Below are 26,561 nucleotides of genomic sequence, written 5' to 3' on the forward strand. Positions count from 1 at the left end.
AATTATATTTTTTTAAGTTAATATTTTCACAAAAAATCAATTGAACTTTTATCTGATTTACTGTTTAAGTAGTTCCAACCAAGATTAATTTTGGTCCTGATAATTTATTTTTTGTGCCATTTGATCGCACAAACGACGTATTTTTTGTCACCCAATTATTTATACAGTGTGGTTCACAACTCATTCCCAGTGACCAATCCCAGATGCTTTCTCCCAGGTGTAGTGCACACAGTAGATGCGTTACTAAGGAATGAAAAATAATTATGAATGCCATCTAAGTGACATCCGTCACGAAAAAGCAAAGGACTTCGAATCAAAAAAAAAAAAAAAGAATACACAACAACAAAAAATATAAAACACAAACTTTATACTTGACTTTACCGAAAAAATGCAAAAAGTGAGTAAAAATTAGTCATTTGAACAAAGCGGCACATTAAATTTGAATTCTACAGTCGACTTGATGAACAACCATTTTTGAACAGCTTGTATTATAACTGTTTTACCTATTTATTTTTGGTTTCCTAGGAACATATTTTGTTTCCGTAACCTCCGGAGCAAAGCCTTTCGTAATTGGCCACTTTATTTCTTATCTCACAAATACAAAGACTTTGAACCTTTTTGGAAAGAAATTTTATATCCAGAATTGTCTAATTTCCGGTGGGGAGCGAGTTGTGAAACACGCTGTATAGGTACTGAATAAAAGAGAAAATAATTCTGATGAAGAGTTAAATAGTTAGAGTATGTTTAATAGTTTTCCAAGAATTCAATAATTTTTTATTTTGTTACTAAATTGAAAGATTTTCGACTACTTTGTATTATTCTATGTGCCTGTCTAAATCCCGGAATCTAGCTGCATTTTTGGGAATTTTTAAGAGAGGTTTGTTATAACCGAACAGATTTCCTACTATAGTCTAGAAGTCTAGGGCTTTAAATTCTATTCATTATATCCAAGAGTTCGTTATAACCAAGTTTCAATATAGCTAATTAGTTTGTGCATCGTTCCAAAATTATTATTTTAATTACGAGTTATCCTAATGCAAAGTTGGACTTATTCAGTTGTTTGCAAGGCACCTTGATAACACTATAGTTATCTAGCTTTTATGATAGATCGTACGTTAATAGAGTTTTAACTTAGTGGCTTCTCACCTCTGCCCCACGTTGGGCGCCAATCCAAAGCGGGTTTTTGTTTCTGTAGGTCTGAGTAACGCTTAGTCCACAAACAAAGTACAACCTACAGTACAGTTGAATGTTACTATTGCATTAACAGGAAGATAAATACCACAAAATATAGAATAACACCAATTACCAACATAAACCATACTTGTTTCCAAGAATGTAAAAAGAACTCATGTATTCGTGAGTTTAGCTTATTAACTAGGGATATTACTAAATTTTTAGAGATTTTTCAGTCTCTAGGTACCAAATGTTTGTGGTAATCATTGGATGTTTATAGGTGCGTCAGCATTCCACTTCTGCGTTTTTGTCTTTGCTCCACATTGGGCGCCAATTCATAGCTATTGTTTCTGCCGCGTGTTGGGCACTAAATTTGTGGGAAAATTGGGGTAAAATAAAAGACGCACAATTATGGAAATTAGTTGTATTTAAAATAAATTATAATCTATAACAAAATGACCAAAACACACAACCGTTTGCATGAAAATGATGCAAGTATGTAAATACCAGACGTGTCTTACGGAGCGCCATTCACAAATATCAACATCCATAAAATGCAGAGGGGAACTAAATGTGAATATACAATGAAAAAATATTTGTAATATTATCTTCTTAGTACAAAAAATTGATCACACCTGATCAAGACAAAACGTTAACTGTCGCATCCTCAATTAACTAAATCTACACCTGTAAGAATGAGCAAATGCGACAGTCAACATTTACAATTAACAATAAGAAAATCACAATATCGCACGCACGATATTTCGATTGCTTTAAAATAGAAGGGCCCCCATGCCGCCCATATCGCTCTGTTCTTTAACAAAAATTTCGAAGTACTGGTAAATAATAGTGACAGCCAGCAAAATACCGGTGCCTGAACCAATCGCACCCAAGAAATCGGCCAAAACAGACAGAGCTCCGATACAAAGCCCGCCGAAAGCTGCTGCTGTCGGAATATACCGGTTCAGTTCGTGAATCATCGAATTATCGCGATGTCCCCTCATGACCATCTGTTGCTCCTTCAACTGCTTCGCTACATCTTTTGCTGAACTTCCGGACACCTCGATCCACGTCTTGGAGAAGAAGGCACAAGAACCCAACATGAAGACAATGTACAAAAGTGCGTGAATCGGGTCTTCAAGAATATGACCGACGCTTTCAGGAGGGGAGAGGTAGTAACAGAGACCTCCGATTGGATAAGAGCGAGCTGGGCCCCCACCACCAACATCAGCCCAAACCCCTAATAAATTAATAAGGAAGTTGCCTTGGAATTTGACGGCCAACATTTGCGAAATAACGTAAAGATTCGAAACCAGAGCTGATTGCAAAATAATGGGGATATTAGAAGTGTAGAAAAGTTTGATCGGATAACTCGAGTACTGGCCACGGTATCTCGCACTTTTGATTGGGAGATCAACCCTGAACCCTTGGAAGTATATAACTATCGCAAAAACGAGAACAGTGGCTAGAAGATTCATCAAGTTGGGTAGATTTTGACGGTAGAAGGCCTCACGAAGTGCTCGGATTTTGTCCTGACGTGTGGTCAGTAGGTGGAAGAGGGCGATTACAGCGCCTTCGAATTCCGTTCCTCGGCCGGTGTTTACTGTGGCTGGTGAGAACGCCTTCCAGATGATTGTTTCACAAATGTTGGTTGCAATGAAGAGGGAAATGCCAGAACCAAGACCGTAGCCTTTTTGGAGGAGTTCGTCGAGGAGTAGAACAATGAGACCAGCAACGAACAGTTGGATGATGATTAAGAGACATACACCTGCGCCTATTTCGGCGGGGTCTCCGTACATGCCGGTCATTACGTATACGATGGCTTGGCCCACGGTGATGACCATACCGAATACTGAAAAAAAATTATTGCTTCAATTATAGTTATTAAACTCAAAACGTAAAATAAAATGTGTTATTTATAGTTGTTCCAGTCGAGTTTCACCGATTTCGTAAATAAAAAATTGCTTTATATTGCATTTTTAATTGAAAAAATTGTACCAATGATCAACTCATTGGCGTTCGATCATGAAAGTGTAGTATGGTCATAAAGGTATGAGACGGCATCTGTGATCGAACATATGGTGGTCCTTCGAGCCGGATATTGTGCGAACCAGGTACTATGTCCAAGACAAAATTGTGGACGTGTGACGGTGTTTATACGTAACAACAATTATAAGTGAACATGACAGCTTCATTAGAAACTGAAGAACAAAATATGGAAAAAAGATGGTTAAATCAATGAAGAAATAGGGAAGGGCGTAAGGAGCTACTGTGAGTACGGGTTGGTTCTAGTAAAAAAACGATAAAGATAAAATGACACCAGGGGAAGATCTACCACTATCCAAGAAATCGTGAATCGAAACAAATTCTTCAACGAATACAAGTTCAGTGTTTTCAGAATTTTAGGCAGATACTGAAGAAGTCATCAGAAATGGATTACATATTATGTATTAAGTGAGTAGTCGTATGAAGATCTATCTGACGTATACATTAACAGAGAAGTGGAGCTGTGTCGAGCAAGGATATTCAATGGGTAGCATTTGTAAAAAGTGGCAAAAGGTGTTTTATTGGAGTTTTATCTCTTTGTTTTTGATAAAAATATAAATTACGTGTATCTTTCCTGTTATAAGTAAAAACATTTATTTAGCGTTATTTTTGAAATGTTTTTTTTTTGTGTGAAAATAGCATTCACTTAATTCGAAAAAAATTAATCATGAGATATGTGTTCACAGAAAATTGTCTATTGCAAAAAGAACGATGAAGAAAACGAATCAATTAAATTCGAGAAAAAAAAATACAAAGAAGATAAAATGTGAGAAGTGGAGACAATGAAATAAGTAAAATAACTAAAGAAGACAATGAAGTTAAGGCAATTGTATTACTGCAAGAAGATAATTATCACTTATCAGCAACAAGTGATAAATCTCATAAAAAAAAAATAAGAGGAAACAAAAAGGAAACTTGAAAAGGAAGAAAAAAATAATTCCGACGTGGAAGATAGATGGAACATCAAACAACAAGGCAGAAAACTACCCTGTTTCATAAGACAGGGTAATTTTCTGTCTTGTTTTTTGATATTCAAATGGCGAGGAGAGAAGCAAGAATCCCGAAGATGTAACTCAGAAATTTGTTGGTGTTCCATACTTCAAAATTGCAAGATTTCATAGAATCCCTCTCTATCGATGGACCACAACCTGATAATTATTATAAACATAACACCTGATAAAGATGGCGACGAATCGTCTAAACGAATGTCGCCGGTCCTCCAATATCCGGCTCGAAGGACCAAAGGTTTTGTAAACATAAAATTGTTGGTGCAGTTACTGGTTAATCACCACGTTATACGATATAAAATATTCGTCTATTAATTTTAAAGAGAAAAAGAAACAACTTCTTCCAGGATTTTGATTACAAAAACTTTTTTTAACGTAAATTGTGCGTCACATACTGTTACGAATAAGGCTCACATCTTATGTATCATCGTTATTTAACGTTGACAACTTAGTTTTAAAATGATAATAAAATAAATATAAATATGCGTATGGTGGTAATGCCATCACCCAAGTGCCAGAGTTTTCAGGCCGCATCTACAGCCTCTGACCTGACCTAACGACCACTAGTAGTGACCGGGACCGACGGCTTAACGTCTCCTCTGAAAGACGAGTTAGTTGCGATGTTTTTTGGCATTACATTATCCGGTCACCCATCCAAGGAATGACCGGGGTCAGAGCTGCTTAACTTCATAGATTTATTATAATCTATGAAATCAGCTGACCTATGCAACTAACTAAAATGATAGTGAGATTAAATCATAGTTTAAGTTTTTACGGTGGTCGTTTTTACCATTATAAATATTTTTTATGTATATTATTGCATTGTTAAAATTCAAGTATTGTTAGTTCAAAGGACCGTATTATAATCAGGAAACGATAAAAAAGGAGAATCACTTTTTCACTCAATTTTTACTGATCAACAAAACTGCTCTATTCGAATCTGTAGTTAAACATAGTTTAACAACATACGGGATCTTGATACAAAAAGCGTTGACATATAAGGTAAAATTAATACATATCTTCAAAAAAAATAAAGCTCCCATCTTTAAAATTTTTACTTTTTTCTACGGATCTCAAAAATACTACATGCAAAGCAATATTCCGTCCGGTATAGTTTTAGGTCATTTTAAAGGTTTTCATTTGACTCTGCGTCATGCAAGATTAGAATATTAAATTCTCCATAGTAATGACAAAGGTAATGTAAAAATTTTACCGAAATGTACTAGGTAATTTTACCGTTCCATATTTTTCAAAACGCTACCAAGTATGGTTGAAAATCTAAAGAAATGTAAGGAACAAAGTTGGAGAGGATGAAATTTCGTACAAAAAAGGCAATTTACAACCCACTTTAAACTGCTTTAAGCAGTTTTGGATGTTTTTAGGGCTAAACAGAGACATGTCCTCGCGAACTTTTTTTCTAGGAAATGTATTTCTCTACAACTTTCTTTGTAGTTGTAGTTGTATATTAAACCAACTTCGCAGTAGTTTGAAAAACATGACACGGAGTTTAAACTTTAAATATTTTTTCTTCATATTTGTCGTGAAAACTTTTGTCGTTTTTCTCCGCTTATTAATAATTAGATGCTCAATGTTCCTGTCTTTTCTCCACGAAACTGGTGAACTAGTTAATGTTTTGTCTTTTACAAATTGAGAATAAAGATAAAAAGTAACGAGTAAGATATTACGAAACGTTACAAAAATCTTGAGAAAAATGATACTTCTGATCAAAAATTCAATTGGAGGAATGATACAAAGATATGAGTAAGTAAATAACAGATTACATAGATTAAGCATCGTATAATTTTTTTAGATCTTTCAATGAAAAACATATTTACTTAAAACAAAATTCTCAACCGTCAGTCAATACACCTACAAAAACAACAAATAATCTGCAAGTGCAGTTTAATGATTTTATACAAATTATTCCAGCTTCTTATGAATGAATAAAAAAATTTCATAAAATCATTGTAGCTTAATAAATTTTCACTTTCGAAAATTGTAAAAAACGTGTTTTTATAAATTTTAAACTGAATGAAGGACAAAAATTTTGGACTGTGTAGCAGGCATTAACGTCAAATTTGACTTTACAAAATGTCAAAATACATTAGCGACACGTTTAAAGTGAGGTTACTATGCTAGCGCTCAGCTCCGTTTGCGTGTGCGTCATCTGACATTTCTGTCACTACGTTTACACAGCAGGGGCATAGCGGTGACAAACTATCAAATATTTTTTGAGGTTACGAAGTGTTTAAATTATGAGTTGTTACAAAAAATACAGATTCACAAAACAAGAACTAATAAACGCAGAATCAAAAACCTAACGAAACGCAAATCACAAAACACAATAAACGAACGGAAAATACTTGCGATTATTAACACCGATAACACTTTCGACAACCATGCGACGACGTCTATAATTTACTGTCAATGTCAGTTTGACAAATTCGTGACACTTGACGGTGTTGTCGAAGTGCACATGTAAATTAATGTTCAAGGATACCACCCTTAGATAGCCCTTAGCTGTTTAAATTTGCATTGTTTTTGATAAATTTTTATAGCTTTGTGTTGGTAATGAAAAAATGAGATTGATGACGCACACGCAAATCGAGCTGACCGCCACTATATTTAAAGACAGTTTTACATGAAAGTTTTTCTTTTGTAAACCTGGGTATGGTTTTAACACCACGACGTGAGGTTTTGTCAGTAAAAATACTTACATTTTTGTGCGCCGTTGAACAAAGCTCGGTCTTTCGGTGTATCCCCAACTTCAATTATCTTCGCTCCTGCTAGAAGTTGCATAATCAATCCGGAAGTAACAATCGGGGAAATACCCAACTCCATCAGGGTTCCTCTGTTTGAAGCTAAAATTACACGTATCCAATAAAACGGATCGGCCGAGTCTGAACTCATAATGCCAAACAGTGGAATCTAGAAAACCATAATTATTTTTCCGAATATGACAAACTAAAATGTTAAAATACCTGACAACATACGAGAAAAATGAAAAGTGTGATCGCCGTCCATAGTACTTTCTCCCTGAATTGAATCTGTAACATCCAGAAAGTGCCACATGTTAAAGAAACAGCTGTTACAATTACATGAATGAAAAGTAGCAAAAAATTGTGATTTTTGCACGTAGGACGTTGGCTTAATTGTTAAATAACAATTCACGCGCGGAAAACTTGGAAACTTTTGCGGAATTTAAGAGAAAACTCACCTTTCTTTCAGGCTTGGCTATTTCAGGCAGGATACTGCAGAACGGTTTGATTACTTCTAAAAATTTGACTGAAAAAGAGGCACAATAGTTGGTAAAATGTGAAAAATGAAACTGGGGTCTAGGGGCGTAAACACGGACACGAGGGTTGTAATAATTACAAAAATAACAGTAAATATAAATAGAAATGAAGGTTAGTTGTATTTGTACTTACTCCCCATTTTGATGGGCACTGAATTAAACTAAAAGGATCACAGATTTACTTCGGATAAGTCTAATTTCTACGATGTCACGTCAAATAAGTGGCCAAGTCCCGATTTACGGTACTTTGTGAGAGCGATTTTGGTTACACGACAGACACGTAGCACGAAATACCGGTCACGTGACCGATGATGTTGGCGATAGTTTTCGAGAATGACGTTAGAGGCGCTCAAAATTACAAACGTCATCGATGTTGATTTTGTACACGGCCAACTGGATACTGGGCTTGCAGTTTTAGGGCGCGCTGCGTTTAAAAAATTAACATAAAACATGTTTCAAAACTAAGTAGTTGATTTGCTACTCTAGCAACTTTTGCTATGTAAATTTATTACAGTAGTTTTTACGGTTTGATGCGGAAAGGAGATATTGAGTGTTGCCTACATTTAGACGTGTTGGTTTTAGGGTTCGCAGTCGCGCTATGGAGGACTGTAAATTAGCAGACGAAACGAGATACAAAATCGCACGATTTTCGGTGTTTAAAAAATTTATAAGCTGGTCCGTCTAAACCTCACATTAGAACTATTAAAAGTTCAGAAGTTCTGATATTTATCTTGACTGATACACAACCATGACTCATGTTTGTACGGGTGTCCGGAAAGTCGCACACCTCGTTGAAAGAGAGTGATTGGATAGTCTTCCAAAGTACTGAAAAAATGTTAAAAAAAATCCCACATGCACCGTTGTTACATCCGAGCTTACACAAATTTTGAAAAAAGGCAACACTGCTCAAAGATACACATAAAAACTGAAATTAAAAATTATAATTGAAGTCTTGGATACCATTACAAGACGTTAGAGTTCCTATATTGGGAGAGTTGGGACACTGAATGTCAATTTTCGAAATTTTGTTTCATATACGTCCATTGGAATGTGTAAAAAAACAAATTGGGATAGAAATCAGTGGTGTTACACTTGAAATTTGGCGAAAAGTCAAATAAATTTGTCAAAAAATGTTTCCCTTTTTCGTCGACTAACTGCGTTTAGAAATGGTTTAGACTAGCAGTCGTCGTCAATTCACTGTTTTTCTTGATATGAACTCCAAATTTTAAAAGAGATTTTTTTTGTAAGTACAAGAATTTTACGTCTAAACTCTTCATCATAAACATTTTTCCCTTAACTTTAAGAAATGGTAATCATCGACGAAAGAGAGAGAAATTCCTTTCCTGCCAAGTTTTACGTTTATTGTTAACAAGCATTTGGAAAAGTGGATTGTCTAAACACTGTTATGTACAAAATCTATGAGATTTTAGAAATTTGTCTATGCGTTTACAAAATACCTAGGTACTTGAACCCAAAATTGAGTCTAATTTTTAGAAAAGTTGAACCTGTCGCTGTTTGGCCACCTTTAGCTTCTACGTGAACTTTAGATTCTGTTTCAAATTATAAAGTAATTGGAATTCACGATTTTGTTACTTTTTTACACGAGAAGACCTTCAATATTATTTTTTTGGGAAATTTAAAAAGACGACGGAAAATATGATGGGTTCTTGATGACCAATTTTTGGGACAAGATGTTTAACTTAAAATTGTGACCGGAAGAAAGGCATTTTTAACATTGAAGTATGTTTTATGTTTTGTATTTAATATTAAATTAAATATCGACAAATTTCAGAAATATGAACATTAATATTTGTAGGTATTCAATTATTTTCTTGTTTTAAATAGTAATCCCAAAATTTCTACGTTTTCTACGTCCCTGGTTAAATTTGATGTAAAATTATGTCATTTTATTCATTTGACAAAAATTATAAACTTGAAATTATTTTCGACATGAACCTCTGACATAAGTTGCCAACAAAAATTTTATTAAAAAAGAATAGAAATATATACCTTATCCACATAATACAAAATAGGCTCGGTTTGACGTTCAGTGTCCCAACTCTCCCAATAAAGGAACTTTAGAAATAACATATCCGGGGCTTATCTGACGATTGTAAAATCCACCCTAAAGACTATTAATAAATAAAGGAACTCTACAAGACGTTAAACACTTTTAATTTATAGTGTTCAAACCCATGGTTACGCCGTTGTAGTATTGTTGTTAGTCGGATTAGTTCGCCTATTATCGTAATTTTTATTTATGTTATTGAATGCAACAGAGCGGTGGACAGTTTTATTTATTGTAATATTTTAAACACAAATAAAGAAAATAGACAAAACTAAAACAATACACTAAAAAATTACAACAAATGCTCAAAATTTTGTACGTCTGCTTGGAGGCAAACATTTGCTCGACGAGCAATATTAGCATGCACCGTTTGTAATATTTCCGGAGTGATTGTACCACTAGCGGCACGAATTCGGTTCACCTGGAGTTTCAGGGACTCCAGGTCGGTAAACCATATTTTTTAAATGTCCCCTCAGAAAAAAATCTGATGGTGTAAGGTCAGGAGAGCGTGGCGGCCAGGCATAGGCCCACCTCTTCCGATCCAACGATTTTCAAAATTTAGGTTTAACCATTTCCTAACTTCAACCGAAAAATGTACTGGAGCTCCATCTAACTGCAACCACTGAATCGACAATAAGTTCTTCTTCTAGGGAAGTCTTCATCACGAAGCGCCTGCACTTTAGTGCATTTTTTCCGATTTTAGCACTTCGTGGACGATTGATTTGGATAGTTCGAGGTTGCGGCTAAGTTCTCTTATACTAATTGTAGGGTGGTTCTGGACTTCCTCTAAAATTGCTTCTTCTGCAGCAACGGTTTTCGTACTTCTGGGCCGACCAAGTTCTCTTGGTAAAGGCTCCAAACGACCAGTTGTTCGCATTCTATGGTCGAGTCTAAGAATAACGTTTGTGTCTGGATGCCGTCGATTTGGCTATTGTACGGCGTACTGACGAGCGGCTTCACTTGCATTTTCAGCATATTCACCAAACAAGAAATACATGAAAACATTTTAATTTTTCACTGACACTCACAGACGAAACGACAATTTTAATGATATTATAAACAAGCACCGTAACCATGGTTTTATCTGAACAACAATGGTTTGTACTAAATGTTGCCAGAATTATCATCATTGTTGACTCAAACATTTTATTAACATTTATTAAAGAATTAGGAAAAGTTTCTTCAGTTTTTATGTTATAAAGTTTTTTTATTCAATATCATTTATACCTCAAAAGAATTTGGATCCAAAAGAGTAGTGCAAACACCCACATTTTTGGCAAATAATTTTTACTCTTTGCTTCGTCATATCTTCAACAATAAAAGACTTAGATTTTTTTTAACATTTTTCTTATAGTCTAGGGCATCGCCGAATGATGTAATGTCACGGCGGTGCGCGACTTTCCGGACACCTCTACAAAGAAAATATTTTCAACATGGCTGTACTTTTGGTTATACCGGAAGTCGTTATTAACTTTCTTATTTTAAATAGAAAGCCTTATTTTTTCGCTTCTTTTATCTTTTTTGGATTACTCGAGTTATTTGAAGGGAGTTTTTATCAACTTTCCCTATACCTAAATTAAGTCGTTTCCAAAATATTTAAGGCTCTTTAGAAATTTTTGAACTTGCATCTTTGGCTTCAAAAATCGATAATTGTGTCATTTCTAAAAATTTTGAAATCCCCCTTGGCTTATTTGAAAGAAGAATTTTGAAATCTCCCTTGGCTTATTTGAAAGAAGAAGTTAAGATCTTTTTTTCTTTGGTGTTTAAGATTTGTAAAAAAGTAAGCAAATCTCAAATTTTTAAGATTAAGTTTGCAGAACTTCAAACGGTTATTAGTCATAACTCAAAATTTTGAAACAAAATGACACAATTTTTACACACACAAGTACATTAAAATTACACTGAAAACACAAACCACCACAAAATATCAGTTTGATGTGCCCATCACTCAATTAAAGACCGGTAATAGTGTCACTATCTTCCCTTTTTCAGTAAATGGCCAAAATGCCAAAATGCCAAAATGCCAAAATGCTACTGTCACTAATATCAAATTTAAAGCATTTTTGCTTTTGTTCAAATTGCGATCGGTAATAAGAATACCTTTACATCAAATTCAAAAAGCGCTATCTAATGGCCATTGTATGGAATGGTTCCCGACCTCGTCAGTTTGTTCCAGTTTAAAACAAATGAAGGGAGTCGAAGCACCATACCTTCTAACACCACCGTTATAAGGTTGAAATTCTGAAAACCTAACTAACTGAAAAAGTGAGAAACTAAGAAAACTATGGAAATGGTGAAAGAACACAAATAAATTGTAACACTTACATCGTAAATAAAAAATAAGTATACTAAGAGGCTGAAAAGATAAAAAACTTAAAAACTTTAAACCTGGAATACAAAAAAAAACTGAAAAGCAGTTAGATACAAAAATTCTGTAAAACTAAAGTTACATTCTAAAGATTTTAAATAAAAACTCAATACAAAAAACTAAAAAAAGTTGAAGTTTTGTAAAACTAAATTATAATTATAATTTGGGAAATGAATGTGAAATATGGGGAACGAAAAAATTAAAAAGCTGAAACACGAAAACACCTTGAAAAAAAAAATTAAAAGGTAGTCAGATTGAAATTCTGAAGAAACAACAAAACCAATAGACTATAGAAAACTATAGAACTGGAATAAAATAAAATAAAAATCCAATACATTAAAAAACTAAGAAGCTATAAAAAACTTAGAAACCAAAAAGCTGGAATACAAAAAAATTGAAAGGCAGAGAGGTTAAAATTCTAAAGAACTAAGTTACAGAAAGAGTAAGGATTTAAAAAACTATAGAACTAGAAAATAAAATCACAAAGAACTTAAACTCTTATATTCTAATTAAAAACTCAATGCACTAAGAAGCTGATAAGCTAGAAAATTTAGAAAGTGAAAAACTGAAATACAATAAACCAAAAAAAAAAAATGTTGAAGTTCAGTAAAACTTAAAAAGACTAAAGAGTAATAAATTAAATACCGTAGAAGTATAAAGTAAGAAAACTAAAGTTATAAACAGAATTATAATTTGGGAAATCAATATAAAATATGGGAAAACTATGAAACTAATTTATTTTATTTCAAATTTAAATTTTTAATTTAATTTAAAAAAATAAACACAAATTTACAACGTTTAAAATAATTTTTTGTAATTTGCGGCTATTTTGCTGCTTTTATCCCAGTCACATTGGACAAATCGGTGGAAAAATTTCCTAGAGAGTTGAATTTTTTTAAAAAGCTTCCTTTACACTTGAGTAAACATATATCAAAAGTCACCAAGTTTGGGGGGCGCTCGAGGAGGGGGAGGGGGTTAAGCAGTCTTTTTTTGGATTTTTGCTTATACTGACCCAGAGGTGCATAATCGGTCTATAACTTTTTTATTATTGAAAATATGGCAATTCTGTTTTTATTATCCGATAGAACGACTTAATGTCCACAAACTGAAAATGTTTTTATTATACACAGGTTGTTGTATACGGGGTGGTCAACCAAAGTTACATTTTTTTAAATGGAACACCCTATATATTTTTGCATGATTAGATTCTACGCAAAAAAATAATGTAACTTTATATAAACTATTATGGGTCTATCTCTTTTCGTTTCGGAATTATTTCACTTTTCATTATCAAAAAGACCAGTTTTTGAAAAATCGCTGCAAAGTTGCTTATGAATATTTTCCGGTAAATTTGCAACAGAAAAATTCAAAATATTCTGTAGTTTTAGGAAATAGTCGACTTTTACTTAAAACACAGGGTGTGCCAAAACGCAAAAAGTTGAATAACTCATTTTTTTAATGGAACACCGTGTATTTCTTTATATGTATCGATTGCATGTTTCATAAGCTTTTTGTTGATATGCGGTTTTTATAGCAAATTTACAATATTTCTTAGTGTTCAAAAAAATAAAAATTATATTTTTTATTTATTTTATTAATAATTCTTGATGAGTGAAATTCATTTATGTATCAGGAAATAATTAGATTACTTGTGTAATTAGTCACATTAGTACATATCAAAAAATTAATTACCAGCTGACTATTAGATTATTAGATATTGTCTTGTAACAAAATATATTTTTTTTAAAAATCTCAAAAAATATTTTAAATTTGCTATGCAAACTCTATACAGTTAGAAAGCTTATCAAAAATGCTATCGACACATTTAATAAAATACAGGGTGTTCCATTTGAAAAAAATGAGTTATTGAACTTTTTGCGTTTTGGCACACCCTGTATATTATCTGCGTGCTTTAACTAAAAGTCGTCTACTTCCTAAAACTACAAGGTATTCTAAGTTTTTCTGTTGCAAATTTATCGGAAAATATTTATAAGCGACTTTGCAGTGATTTTTCAGAAATTGGTCTTTTTTATAACGAAAAGTTAAATAATTCCGAAACAAAAAGAGATAGACCCATAATAGTTTATATAAAGTTATATTATTTTTTGCGTAGAATTGAATTATGCAAAAATATATAGGGTGTTCCATTTAAAAAAAATATAACTTTGGTTCACCACACCGTATACAACACCCTGTGTATAATAAAAATGTTTTTAGTTTGTGGACTTTCAGTCGATCTTTCTAAAAACAGAATGGTAATATTTCAAATAGTAAAAAAGTTATAAACCGATTATGCACCTCTGGGTCAGTATAAGCAAAAATCCAAAAAAAGACTGCTTAACCCCCTCCCCCTCCTCGAGCGCCCACCAAACTTGGTGACTTTTGATATATGTTTACTCAAGTGTAAAGGAAGCTTTTTAAAAAAATTCAACTTTCTAGGAAATTTTTCCACCGATTTGTCCAATGTGACTGGGCTAAAAGCAGCAAAATAGCCGCAAATTACAAAAAATTATTTTAAACGTTGTAAATTTGTGTTTATTTTTTTAAATTAAATTAAAAATTTAAATTTAAAATAAAATAAATTAGTTTCATAGTTTTCCCATATTTTATATTGATTTCCCATCAATTTTTGTCTTATAACCAAAATTAAAGCTACAAAATGGTTATATGTACTTTATTGTAAGACTAACTACAAGCGAGTTATAGGTATAGTAAAAAATAATTATTTAAAAAAATGTGCTTTAAAACAGAGTGTCTTGTGATTTGAAAAACTGACAATAAATTGAATTTATTGGATCCAACACTTTATTAGAGGAGAAAGGAAGAGACATGAGGGTCACTGAAGTCTTTAGAGTCATCTTTAGATGCTCTATTTGCGTCTTCGTCTCCAACATTGAAAATTAAATTAGTCTTCTTCAGCACAATATTAACAAATAGATGATTTAAATAAAACTTATAATAAACTGAATGCATTGGCTCATATGCATAAAAATAAGTTTTTACTATAAGTAGAAGTATTCAGTAAAAGTATGCTCTTAGAAGTAAATACTATAAGTGCCAGTATTTACTTAATTTTGTATGCATAATCTTTTACTTTTACTATCAAGTATATGCTGAGAGATTTTCCAGTAAATACTGTTTTTTTTTAACTATAAGGCGATTATGAAATAAGATTTGGCATATTATACATTTGACGGCATTTGACTACAAAAAACTTCATACAAGTGTGTATCAAGGTAAGTGACTTTCTACACAGTTTCTCCAATTTCTAAATCTAAAATTATTTATAGATCAATAATAAATAATAACAGTAACCTTAACTAAAAACTGTTTTAGATCAGTATGGAATCTGATGACGAGCTATCCATCGCTCATTCAAATTCATCTGATATTGCTAAAGACAATCCTAGTCCGAAAGAAAATCAACAAATGCAATTCGATTTATTATTAAAAAAATTCCCAGTTGTAATAAATAAATCCCAAACACCCATTATTAAAAAACAAAAAAAGAAGCTCTTACTGCAATGTCTCGAGCATACCTTACACATTACGGCGAAAATCCAACGGAAAACAAAATATTAAAGAAAATTAAGAACATGAAAACAGAATTAAAGAAGAAAGAAGACTGATTCTTTACCACGCACCATTGATTGGTGCGCCAGTTTTTGAGCACCTGGTATATAACAGTTCATTTTGAGAGAAAATGAGACGTTGGCGTTTTTATAGTTTTGAAACAGCTAATATACGACAGTAGTTAACAATAGTACGAGTAAAATTACCCAATCTGTAGATTGTCATATGAAATATTATAGAAATAAACCACTAAAAAACAGATTTTATCATCCAAGCAATCATTCTGTAACAGATGCTATTCAATATGCAAACACGTCCATTTATCACACAATTACTCCACAATTTACATAAAAATTATCTTGCTCTTATCATATTTTTGCGACCCCTGACCCCATCCATTTATATTGACAATGTGAAGTCGAAAATAATTAGTTCAGTCGAGATCGATTAATTAACTAACAAGATGTACAAAATTGTAGTCCGAACCCGCCCTTTTTTCCCCAAACTAAAAAATTTGCGATTTCTAAGTCCCGGTGCTCCAAAACCCGACGGTCCTTTATTTCCACACAAAGATGAATTCCCTAGTCGACACATCGGTCCTAGGGACAGCGACATTATCCAAATGTTGGACTCGCTCGGTTTTAAGGTAAGAACACCAATCCTTCGTAAGAGTCCAGTTAAATAAGCTGCCAAATCAAAATGTTGGGAAAAAGCTTGTATATTTTATATAAGTAAAGTTCAAGAAAACTTGTAAAATTTTTTGCTCAATTTGAATTCGAAGAACTTTTTTGGATTTGAAATTGTCTTCATTACGAAAAAGACGTTTTAGTGAAAAATTTACAAAAATCTAAAATTGGACGAATTTTACGTTTACATTCTCGTATCTTCCTTCTGGATAGAGCAAAGAACTTCATTTTTTTGCAAAATATTCCTCAATGAATAGGAAACTGAAAAATTTTCATTTTCTTCTAACGTTGCGTATTTGCGTAGTGAAATTTTCGAGATTCGAGAATGTTTTTTTATTTTAAAAGATAGACCTCTATATGAAATGAAGCTAATACTTCAAATAAGTTTTTTATGCAAGGTTTAATTCTATATCTCTAACACCCACCAAGTTATTGAAATTTACAATTACTGAAAAATGCGCTCTAGGTGAAATCTGAAGCGTCTTTGCAAACAATTGTAGGGCTACAAATTTTTTAAACATTGAAAATAATTTGGAATGACAAATTTTGTAATTCAGTTTTACTTTGTCACTTTTTTGGCTATATATTTAGAAATTTCATTAACTTTTGTGAGTTTTTAAATAAGTAGATAAAGGAGATAAAAATGTTCTTTTGACTTTTTTGATATTATTACAAGTAATAGAGGGTTGGAGCGATTTAATGAAATTATAGTGAGTTAGAACGTTGGTGAATTTTCAAGATTTTTCTTATTTTTTAAGTAATGTATTAACCTACGTTTTTTGCTATAACAAAGTTTGGACAAGCATAAGTATTGTAAAAAATAATAAAGTTTACTTTGTGTAAATTTTGTCATTAATGGATGCCTCAGTTTTATGCCCAAGTGGCAGAAAAAATGTTTTCACTGTACAAAAGCGGTTTAAGTTAAAAAAATAAAAAACAAAAACTGTCATAACTGTGTTATTGCAAAAAATTTAAGTTAATTTAAGTTCTTAGTAAATAAAAAAACATTGAAAATTGTGCATACTTATACTGAGACATATACTTTATCATTCCTTTACTTTTAGTCGCCTTACCTTTATTAGTTGTAATAACACAAACGAAGTCAAAAGAACATTTTCTTCTCCTGTACTTGCTTAAAAATTCAAAAAAGTGACAAAATACTAGAACAAAATTAAATTTAAATTTATTTCAAAGTATTTTTGACGAGACATTAATTAATCTTTTTTTTTGGTAACATATTTTGCTTTTTTAAAAGCGTGTACAAATCCAGCTTTCAAAAACGAGCGTTTTTTAAAATGTCCTTGGCAACATCACTAATTCAAGAAACGTGAAGATAAACTATTTAATGATTATTCAAATTTTTCAAACGCCCAACCAAAATACTCTTTGCCCAAGTGACTGCCCACCCTGTTATATTTAATAAAAAAAATCTCCTTTTAAAAAACGATTGCTTCAAGAATTTTACGAATCTAATTGTTAGGTTTGACAAATTTCATTTATTTACAAAGCCTTATTACACTGTTGGAATCATTTAAGAAGTTAAAATTTGCCATTTTTGTTTTTTGTTAATCAATTAAAACAATAAGAATGCCCAACTTATTATCAGTGATTTTCTTAAAGTAAAACAAACTAAAAACGTAAACAAAACACCTAACTGAGAATTTAGTCAGTGAATAAGAAACAATAGTGAACCTCGTGCCACAAGCAGCACTTCAAAAAAAAAAATTAAAACTGGATGCCGTTTCTTTACCAAAGATAGAACCAAAAGTTTTGTTGCTGAAGGTTACAAAAACTGTAAAAGAGCTTCAGAAACAACTGCTACATTCCAGCAACACAACAACCAAAAATTCTATTATTGCTTGATCATATAAAAATAGCCTATAGTGCCTATATCATCAGACAGTAGGAAATAATGCATTTTATAAAATATGAGTTTTTGGAAACAATTAATAAAAAATTTAAAAAACGTGACAGTGTTTACTTCGTCCATCTTTAAATTTTTTTGCCGTATTCCGCCCAGCCGAAAAAATTTGCAGGCGCCGCCACTGCTCACATTACATTATTTCCAATTTTTGTAATATTAATATCAGTATTTATGATTTTAAAATGTACCAAGAGAAAAAAACGTAAAGTATTCATGAATAACTGGTTTTTAAATTTCGAGAGTGTTTCAAAGATCTCAATATCCATTTATACTTTAATGTATACTATTTTGATTGTCTACTATATTTAGCCAAAACTTTTGAAGTATTAGCTTTGTTTTATCACGTTTATAAAGCGTGTTAGGGAATGGTTTTTGTCAGGACCGAGATTCAAACCTCTCGCACAATTCTGAAAAATTCTCAAATCGCCCATCTCTATTTTGTTTAATGAAAAGAATAACTGTTAATAAACTACCATAAGCCAAACAGCGGCTTTCAACAGGTGGGTTAATAGAATTTTTTGAAGAAGATACGCACTTTTTGGAAAACTGCTATGAGGATTTTTAACTCTTCTGATGAATTCATATATGAAATATTGCTAAGCCATTCGCTAACACCCTGTATAATTTCAAGAAAACGTATTTTTTTGGTTTCCTTTTATTAAAACTAAGCCTTGTGACTACGTAAAAATTTGCATTTATTGAGGAATCTTTCACAAAAAAAGTTTCTAGTTTTATCTAGAAGGATTCGAGAATGTAAACGCAAGATTTGTCAAATTTTAGGATTTTGTAAAATTTTTGCTAAAACTTCTTTTTCAAATTTCAATCCAAAAACGAATTTTGAATTTGAATTCGGTTAAAAATTTTACAGAAAAATCAAGTGGTTATGATAATTTTTTTAAAAATTGAACACACCATTTCTTTACAGTTAGATAACCATCTCACAATTGATATTTAAATTTTTTTAACTTTTGCCGATTTTGAATAATCTTTAAAAAACACTTTATTTTCGGTATTTCAAACTTTCCTTGGGGTTTGAAACAAAAATTTTTTTGACTATACTAATATAAAAATTGCAAACTTTTCCCCAACATTTATTTGACTAGACCAAAACTTAATTAATGCCGAAATTTAAGAGTTTGGACGAGTTGACGGACAAGGCCGTTCCACAAAACATTCGCTTGAATCGACAATTGGACATTGAAGAGCCCGTAGGTATGGAATATTTCAAATAGGTCAAATGTCACAAGATAGAGAGCAACAGGGGGTCTTTGATATAAATAACTTATCTTGTTTTCAGGCGAGTACGAGCTGATAAATCGAATACGAAAAATAGCGGAACGAAATCAAATTTGGAGGTCATACATTGGCATGGGGTACCACAATTGTTGCGTACCGCATACCATCATGCGAAATATTTTTGAAAATCCAGGCTGGACCACTCAGTATACTCCTTATCAGCCGGAGGTGTCGCAAGGGAGACTCGAAGGGTTGCTCAACTACCAGACAATGGTCTCTGACTTGACGGGTTTGGATGTGGCTAATGCCTCACTTTTGGACGAAGGGACAGCAGCAGCTGAAGCCCTTTCGCTTTGTTATCGACATAATAAGAGGCGAAAGATGCTTATGTCTGATAAACTTCACCCACAAACAATTTCAGTCGTTGAGACACGTTTATCGTCTTTGGGACTTCAAGTCGAAGTTGTGGACGTTTTCGAAGCTGATTTTTCGAACAGAGACGTTGCAGGAGTTCTTTTCCAATATCCAGACACTGAAGGAAACATTCTTGATTTTAGTACGGTCACAGAAGCTGCACATGAACACGGTACTAACGTAAAACATATCAAAAGTAACAATTTTATTTCATTTCTGTTTCATTTATCTATTTAGGTACTCTAGTGTGTTGCGCTACAGATCTGCTCGCGTTAACTCTTCTCCGACCACCGAGTGAGTTTGGTGCTGATATTGCTGTTGGTACTTCGCAACGGTTGGGGGTACCATTGGGTTATGGAGGGCCCCATGCTGGGTTTTTTGCTTGTAATCAGTCCTTGGTGCGACTTATGCCAGGCAGGATGATTGGAGTGACACGAGATGCTGCTGGTCGAGATGGATATCGTTTGGCATTACAGACACGTGAACAACACATCAGAAGAGATAAGGCTACAAGTAATATTTGTACCGCTCAGGCGTTACTAGCGAATATGTCGGCTATGTTTGCGGTGTACCATGGACCACAAGGGCTTAAAGATATTGGTACTAAAATACACAACATGACGTTGGTAAGTGTTTTTAGCTTTTTTATCTTTTTCCGAGGGGTAAGCATCCTAAATAAAAGATTTTTCCGAATTTTTTAAGGATTTTTTTAAAGAATTTTTATGATTTGCTTATGATTTGGGTTTTTAGTAGGTAATTTCTATTTCTTTGGAGTCTTCTTCTACCTCCGTTCTTCTTTTTTTTAACATTTTGCAATTTTTTTTAAGTTTTTCTAACACTTTGGTCATCAGAGTCTGTATGTTTCTACAACTTCAATTCATTAATTTCTTGTCTGTTTTGCTTTTTTATGTATTACCTATTTTCCTTAATAAACGAAATATATAAAGCATGTTCTGTCTAAACGCTACATTAAGGGCTGGTTTACAGAAAGCGAAATTATATTTAATTCAGAATTAAACTAATTCAAATTAAGTTGCCATTTAAAATACATTGACAAATGTCAAGTTAATCGCGATTAAAATTTAATTGCAAGTAAAATGTTCTGTAAACTGGCTCCAGAAGTATTAAAAGTTCTAATAAACATATTTATTTGAAAGTTAGTACTCAGCCATAATCCATTGTGTTTTGCTCAACGAAAATATTTTCAAGATGGCGGCACTTTTGATTATACCGGAAGTCGCTATTAACTTTCTTGTTTTAAATAGAAAGCTATGTTTTTCACCGCGTTTTTGTTTCAGTTGAGTTATTTTAAGGCCGTTTTTGTTTGCTTTCCCGAAATCTAACATTAACTGTTTTCAAGATATTTAGGATTTTTTGAAAGTTTTCTGATCTCCACCTGTCGCTTAAAAAATCGGTTACTATCTTAGTTTTGGGAGATTTCGTAATCATATTTATAGAATTAAAAGAGAAAGTCTGTATCTATTCTTCAGTGTGTTCAAAATTGGAGAATTAATAAACCTAAAAATTTTAAGGTTAAATTTGGGCAATTTCAACTACCCAAAATTTAATTTTTTCAAATAGGATGTCCCAATTTTTTTTCCTAGTTGGAGAAGAATTTTTTTCTGCATCGATCTGTATAATTTCATTTTTTTAATATTTTGTAATTACTTCAACTATTCATCATTATCTGCTGCCTGCAATTATCCAATCTGTATTTTCTGTCACGTCCATTGTCCTGCCAAATACTGCTCTTGAATAAGTAAAGCTGTATACTTCTTCTTTACGGAAAACACTTTGTAAACCATTTTCTTTTTTTATGCACCTTTCTTCTTCAAACTCCTTCCAATCTCTTTTTCCTCGCTTTTTCTTTAAGCATTTGCGTTACATTTTTTTAACTCCTGACAACAACTTCTTACGGTAACTGAGTTCTACAGACTGAAATGAAAGTAAAGCACAAAATTATTCTTATCTTTGTTATGAGGCGTTATTTAGATATCTTACAGATGTATTTTATTTCTAAATATTCTTTCGAACAGTTAAAAAACCTAATTTATCTTTGTAGCATTAAAATTTATTCAGCCACGATTAGTTTCCTAGCAAATACTGATCTTAAAAAATATGTGAACTTTTTCCCTTTTTTTAATGAGTTTTTCTTTGTATTGTATTTACTTTGTTTCTTCAAAATCTATACCTGATCACTCCACATATTTGGTTTTACCTATTTTTACTGAAAGATATGCTTTTTTTCTTATTTTCTAGTTTTTTTTTGCTTTTTGTAACATATATCGACTACTTGCTAAAGTAATCGAGTTCTGTTTTCTTGAAGAAGTTAAACATTACCTCATTACTTATCTTTTAATACTCTTTTAAAAATTTGTATTTTTGCTTTTAAATAGGTGAACCTGTTTACTTATTCAAACCAATATGTTGTTCCAAAACTAATTTTATTTTTTATATACCTTTCTTCTTCAAATCTTTGTATGACCACTTCATACGTTTACTTTTCTTCTCTTTGAAAGACAGACTTATTTTATTGCTTCTTCTTCTAGCTTTAACCACTTGTTTACTTTTTTTAACTTCTGACGATTTCTGGTTTAAATAACTTGGTTCAATTTTTTTTAACAATTTTTAAAATATGTTTTTAAATTCTTTTAGAATAGAACATACTTGTTTTTTCGGCTGCATTTAATTTCTTAGTAAATACTACTCTTAAACAAGTGAACTTGGTCCCTTCTCTAAAAAAGTTTTTAATTCTATTAATAAAATAAAATTTGTCTGATTGTTTCTTACACATATTTGGTTTTCTGATCATTGAAAAATGGGACCATTTTTCGCTCGTTCTTCTAGCCTCTTTGTTCTTTAACTCCTGACGAATTGTTGTCAAGATAAATTAGTCCTATTTCCTTGAAGCAGTTTTCGAAAAAAAACTAAAAAACTAATTTTTTATCTGTAAACAATCATTTAAATATTTGTATATTTTCTGGCAACTTCAGTTTTTAAAAAATACCAAGTGAATTTTTAAAATTTTGATCTAGTTATCCATGCCAGTTACCTCAGCAGTCAAATGTATTGCATAAATAACTTCAGCATCGCTTTAAGTGTCAGTATGTTTAAATTGTTTACCGAAGAACATAAAAAAATATGTTGGAATCTTATTTCCGTAATCGACATCGGGTTAATGTAACTATTTTGGATAACTAGATCAAAATTTTACAAAAATCACGGTACTACTCTTAGAGAAACCTGCCTTTCTTCAACCTAAAAAATTTTTTAAAAACCAGTTTCTAATGTTTCTATATTGTTATGTATTTTCTTTCGTCAAAATCTGATCGCTTCACTTAAAAATTGCAAAATTAGATTTCACCTCTTGTGTGCTTTTTCAGTAAACAAAAGTGCACATTAGATTTTTTTTTCAGTGAATGCTAGGCTTATTTTTTCCGCATGTTTTTATTGCCTTTTTGCTTCATTTTTTTGAATCTTTGCAACTTTTTATCAAGATAATTGAGTTCTATTACCTTCATGCCCAAAGGTATTTATTTATTAGGGATATTTTTTGGTATATGCCTCTCAGTCTTAATAGTTATAATCTATCAGATATTGACTGGTTCAGTTTTCCATAACTTTTTTGGATGTTTTTCTTTACTGTTTGTAAGTGCTCGTACTTAAATGGTTAGTGCTTATACTTTGTCATTTGTTTTTATAACTGATTTGGACTTTTTCATTTTTTTAAGATCTGTTCCTTCTAGATGATACAATTTTCTTGTGATTTTTTCCAGTAACATTTTTTCGTAATTGTTTAAGCTTTTTCTTTGTTTGTGGTTACCTTGAGACCCTGAGACATTTTTTCTTTATGTCTGGTTATAGCTTTTCATAGTTTTTTATGTTAGGTAGTTCTAGAGGTTAATATCTTTTTTTCACTCTGTTTATTCAATTAACCTGTTCATTGTTTCCTAATATTTCTGGTTTTCTTTGTGAATTTTTTTATTTTTGTTTAGTCGGAGTTTTACTCTTAATCTTTTCATGTCTTCACCAATGTCATCCGTTGCATAGCCTTTGCTTTTTTTGAAAATTTTTTAATTTTGTTTACAGGTATTAAGCCACGGCTTGCAGCAAGACGGTAACACCTTAACGAACGAACTCTTCTTCGACACTCTCCGAATCGAACCAAAACTCTCCACCGAAGAGATCCAACGTCGAGCCAACGCGAAAAAAATCAACCTACGATATTTCGACGACGGCTCAGTCGGAGTCTCCCTCGACGAAACAGTCACTTTCGCCGACATTAACGACCTGTTTGAAATATTCGGCAGTTCGCACAAAATCGAAGACTTGCTCAACAACCCAATGGTGCGCGAACACTCAATCACCAAAGGCGAATACAAAAGAACCTCCCCGTTTCTAACACACCCAGTATTTAACTCACACCATTCCGAAACTAGGATCGTTCGCTACATGAAAATCTTGGAGAATAAGGACATTTCTCTGGTCCATTCGATGATCCCGCTTGGTTCTTGCACAATGAAACTTAACTCAACGACAGAGATGATGCCTTGTTCCTTCAAACACTTTACTGATATTCATCCGTTTGCGCCTTTGGATCAAACTTTGGGGTATCACCAGTTGTTTGCAGAGCTTGAGAAAGATCTTTGTGCCATCACTGGGTATGACAAGATTAGTTTCCAGCCGAATAGTGGCGCCCAAGGTGAATATGCAGGTCTGAGGGCCATTCAGTGCTACCATGAAGCCCGAGGTGATAAAAATCGGGACGTTTGTTTGATTCCTGTGAGTGCCCATGGGACGAACCCAGCAAGTGCCCAAATGGCCGGGATGCGGATTGAACCAGTCAGAGTGAAACATGATGGTTCGATCGATGTCGAAGATCTTAAAGCGAAGGCCGAGAAGTTCAACAGTCGTCTCTCGTGCATGATGATCACCTACCCATCAACTAATGGACTTTTTGAGGAAACGGTCGCAGATGTGTGTGATATTATCCATAAAAACGGTGGTCAGGTCTACCTAGATGGTGCCAACATGAACGCACAAGTCGGATTGTGCCGACCTGGTGATTACGGCGGTGACGTCTCCCATCTGAACTTGCACAAAACCTTCTGCATACCGCATGGAGGTGGTGGTCCTGGTATGGGTCCAATCGGGGTCAAGTCACACCTAGCACCCTTTTTGCCGGGTCATCCCGTCGTCAACCCCTTGGGCGAAGACTCCCCAACTTATGGTGTTGTAAGTGCCGCACCTTTCGGTTCCTCTGCCATTCTCCCCATTTCGTGGGCTTATATCAAAATGATGGGCGCTCGAGGTTTGAGGAAAGCCACCCAAGTCGCGATTCTAAACGCCAATTACATGTCAAAAGTATTAGAACAACACTACACCACTTTGTTTAAGAGCCCAACGTCGGATTTGGTCGCTCACGAGTTTATTATTGACACAAGAGAGTTTAAAAAGACTGCCAATATCGAAGCTGCAGATATTGCGAAAAGACTGATGGATTATGGGTTCCATGCGCCCACCATGTCCTGGCCTGTGGCTGGGACTTTGATGATTGAACCGACGGAATCGGAGGATAAGCAGGAGTTGGACCGGTTTTGTGAATCGTTGATTTCGATTAGACAGGAGATTAAGGATATTGAGGACGGGGTTATGGATAAAAGGGTGAATCCGTTGAAGATGGCGCCGCATACGCAAGAACAGGTTATTAACAGTGCTTGGGAGAGGCCGTATACGAGGGAACAGGCGGCGTTTCCGGCTCCGTTTGTGAGGCCAGAAGTTAAAGTTTGGCCGACGGTTGCAAGGATTGATGATATTTATGGCGATAAGCATCTCGTGTGTACGTGCCCCCCCATTTTGGACGAATACAATTACTAAATGTTTGGATCAGAATGTATTATTTATTGAGTCGACGCTACAATAATTTTTAAGGAAATTGGAATTTTTTCTGAAGCTGCGCAAAATCAAATCTAGTCATCAAATTCTTATTTGCGATTATTGTACACGTAACAATGAATTCGAGTCAGACTTTGCCTAATTATATACATAATACCTAATAATAATAATAATAACATAAATACAAATTTGTGTTATTTTTTTACCTACAGTCCCCCATCTCTAGCATAAGACTGTTGGAAACCGCGGAATTTGGGTTAGTTGATCTTACAATGTGGTAATAGAAATAATTTATAGATTTTGGAAATAACGCAAGAAAAAAATGCTTAGTCTAACGTTGATAAATATTCTTCGGAGACTCGAATTTTTACGATATGTTGTTTAAAATTCTGTACAAAAATTAGTTAACACTACCTAAAAGACCTATTTTTCGAGCGGAGTCCAACAATAAAACGAAAAAATATTAATTGATCGTAGGTCTCCCGAACAGGGTTTTGAGTTAAGCTAATTTTAGGAAACGGTTGCAGTCATAATAAATTTTGCGATAATTAATAATAATTAACAATAATTTGATAATGATGAGAATACCTATAAATGATTCGATTAAAAAAAATAAATTTAGTAAAGACAAATAACTTAGCATATTGTGACGGGTGTTGTATTTAGATTCTTTTTCGATTTTTCAATGAATTTGGAACAAAACCAAAAATGACCCGAGCGGGTGCCGTCTACAGAACGAATAAATTTATTTACCCTCGGCTATGTTGCAAGAACAGCCAATTTATGAAAAAGGTGCAGTCATTGAACCTCGTCGATTACTAAACTACTTTACTGAAACATTAAAAATATTCAGTAAATTGAAAAATGTCGCTTCTG

General features: G+C 33.1%; 2 protein-coding genes across 2 annotated transcripts; one reads left to right on the forward strand and one right to left on the reverse strand.

Annotated features, from left to right (window-relative positions):
• Positions 1–1,581: 1,581 nt before the first annotated feature.
• Positions 1,582–7,809, reverse strand: Sec61alpha (Sec61 alpha subunit). The gene is made up of 5 exons (XM_965057.5): positions 7,655–7,809; positions 7,444–7,511; positions 7,208–7,273; positions 6,944–7,154; positions 1,582–3,025 (listed from the first exon to the last, which is right to left on the reverse strand). The coding sequence occupies exons 1-5, from the start codon at positions 7,659–7,661 to the stop codon at positions 1,947–1,949; spliced, it is 1,431 nt and encodes a 476-aa protein (XP_970150.1). The 5' UTR covers positions 7,662–7,809; the 3' UTR covers positions 1,582–1,946.
• An 8,137-nt stretch (positions 7,810–15,946) lies between these two features.
• LOC658613 (uncharacterized protein) lies at positions 15,947–25,873 on the forward strand. The gene is made up of 5 exons (XM_964989.4): positions 15,947–16,176; positions 19,274–19,352; positions 19,438–19,962; positions 20,028–20,416; positions 23,880–25,873. The coding sequence occupies exons 1-5, from the start codon at positions 15,994–15,996 to the stop codon at positions 25,665–25,667; spliced, it is 2,964 nt and encodes a 987-aa protein (XP_970082.1). The 5' UTR covers positions 15,947–15,993; the 3' UTR covers positions 25,668–25,873.
• The last annotated feature ends 688 nt before the right edge of the window (positions 25,874–26,561 follow it).

This window comes from Tribolium castaneum, chromosome 2 (assembly GCF_031307605.1).
Source record: "Tribolium castaneum strain GA2 chromosome 2, icTriCast1.1, whole genome shotgun sequence".
Taxonomy (NCBI): domain Eukaryota; kingdom Metazoa; phylum Arthropoda; class Insecta; order Coleoptera; family Tenebrionidae; genus Tribolium; species Tribolium castaneum.

What these genes read in the sequence shown, in the direction of transcription:
- Sec61alpha (XM_965057.5), bottom strand. An exon ending in TTTTTCTCGTATGTTGTCAG is followed by an intron (nt 7,155 to 7,207) that starts GTATTTTAACAT and finishes ATGGTTTTCTAG; the next exon opens with ATTCCACTGTTTGGCATTAT. An exon ending in GTTCAACGGCGCACAAAAAT is followed by an intron (nt 3,026 to 6,943) that starts GTAAGTATTTTT and finishes ATTTTTTTTCAG; the next exon opens with TATTCGGTATGGTCATCACC.
- LOC658613 (XM_964989.4), top strand. Translation starts at nt 15,994, where the DNA reads ATGTACAAAATTGTAGTCCGAACCCGCCCTTTTTTCCCCAAACTAAAA. An exon ending in TGGACTCGCTCGGTTTTAAG is followed by an intron (nt 16,177 to 19,273) that starts GTAAGAACACCA and finishes CCGAAATTTAAG; the next exon opens with AGTTTGGACGAGTTGACGGA. An exon ending in AGAAGCTGCACATGAACACG is followed by an intron (nt 19,963 to 20,027) that starts GTACTAACGTAA and finishes TTATCTATTTAG; the next exon opens with GTACTCTAGTGTGTTGCGCT.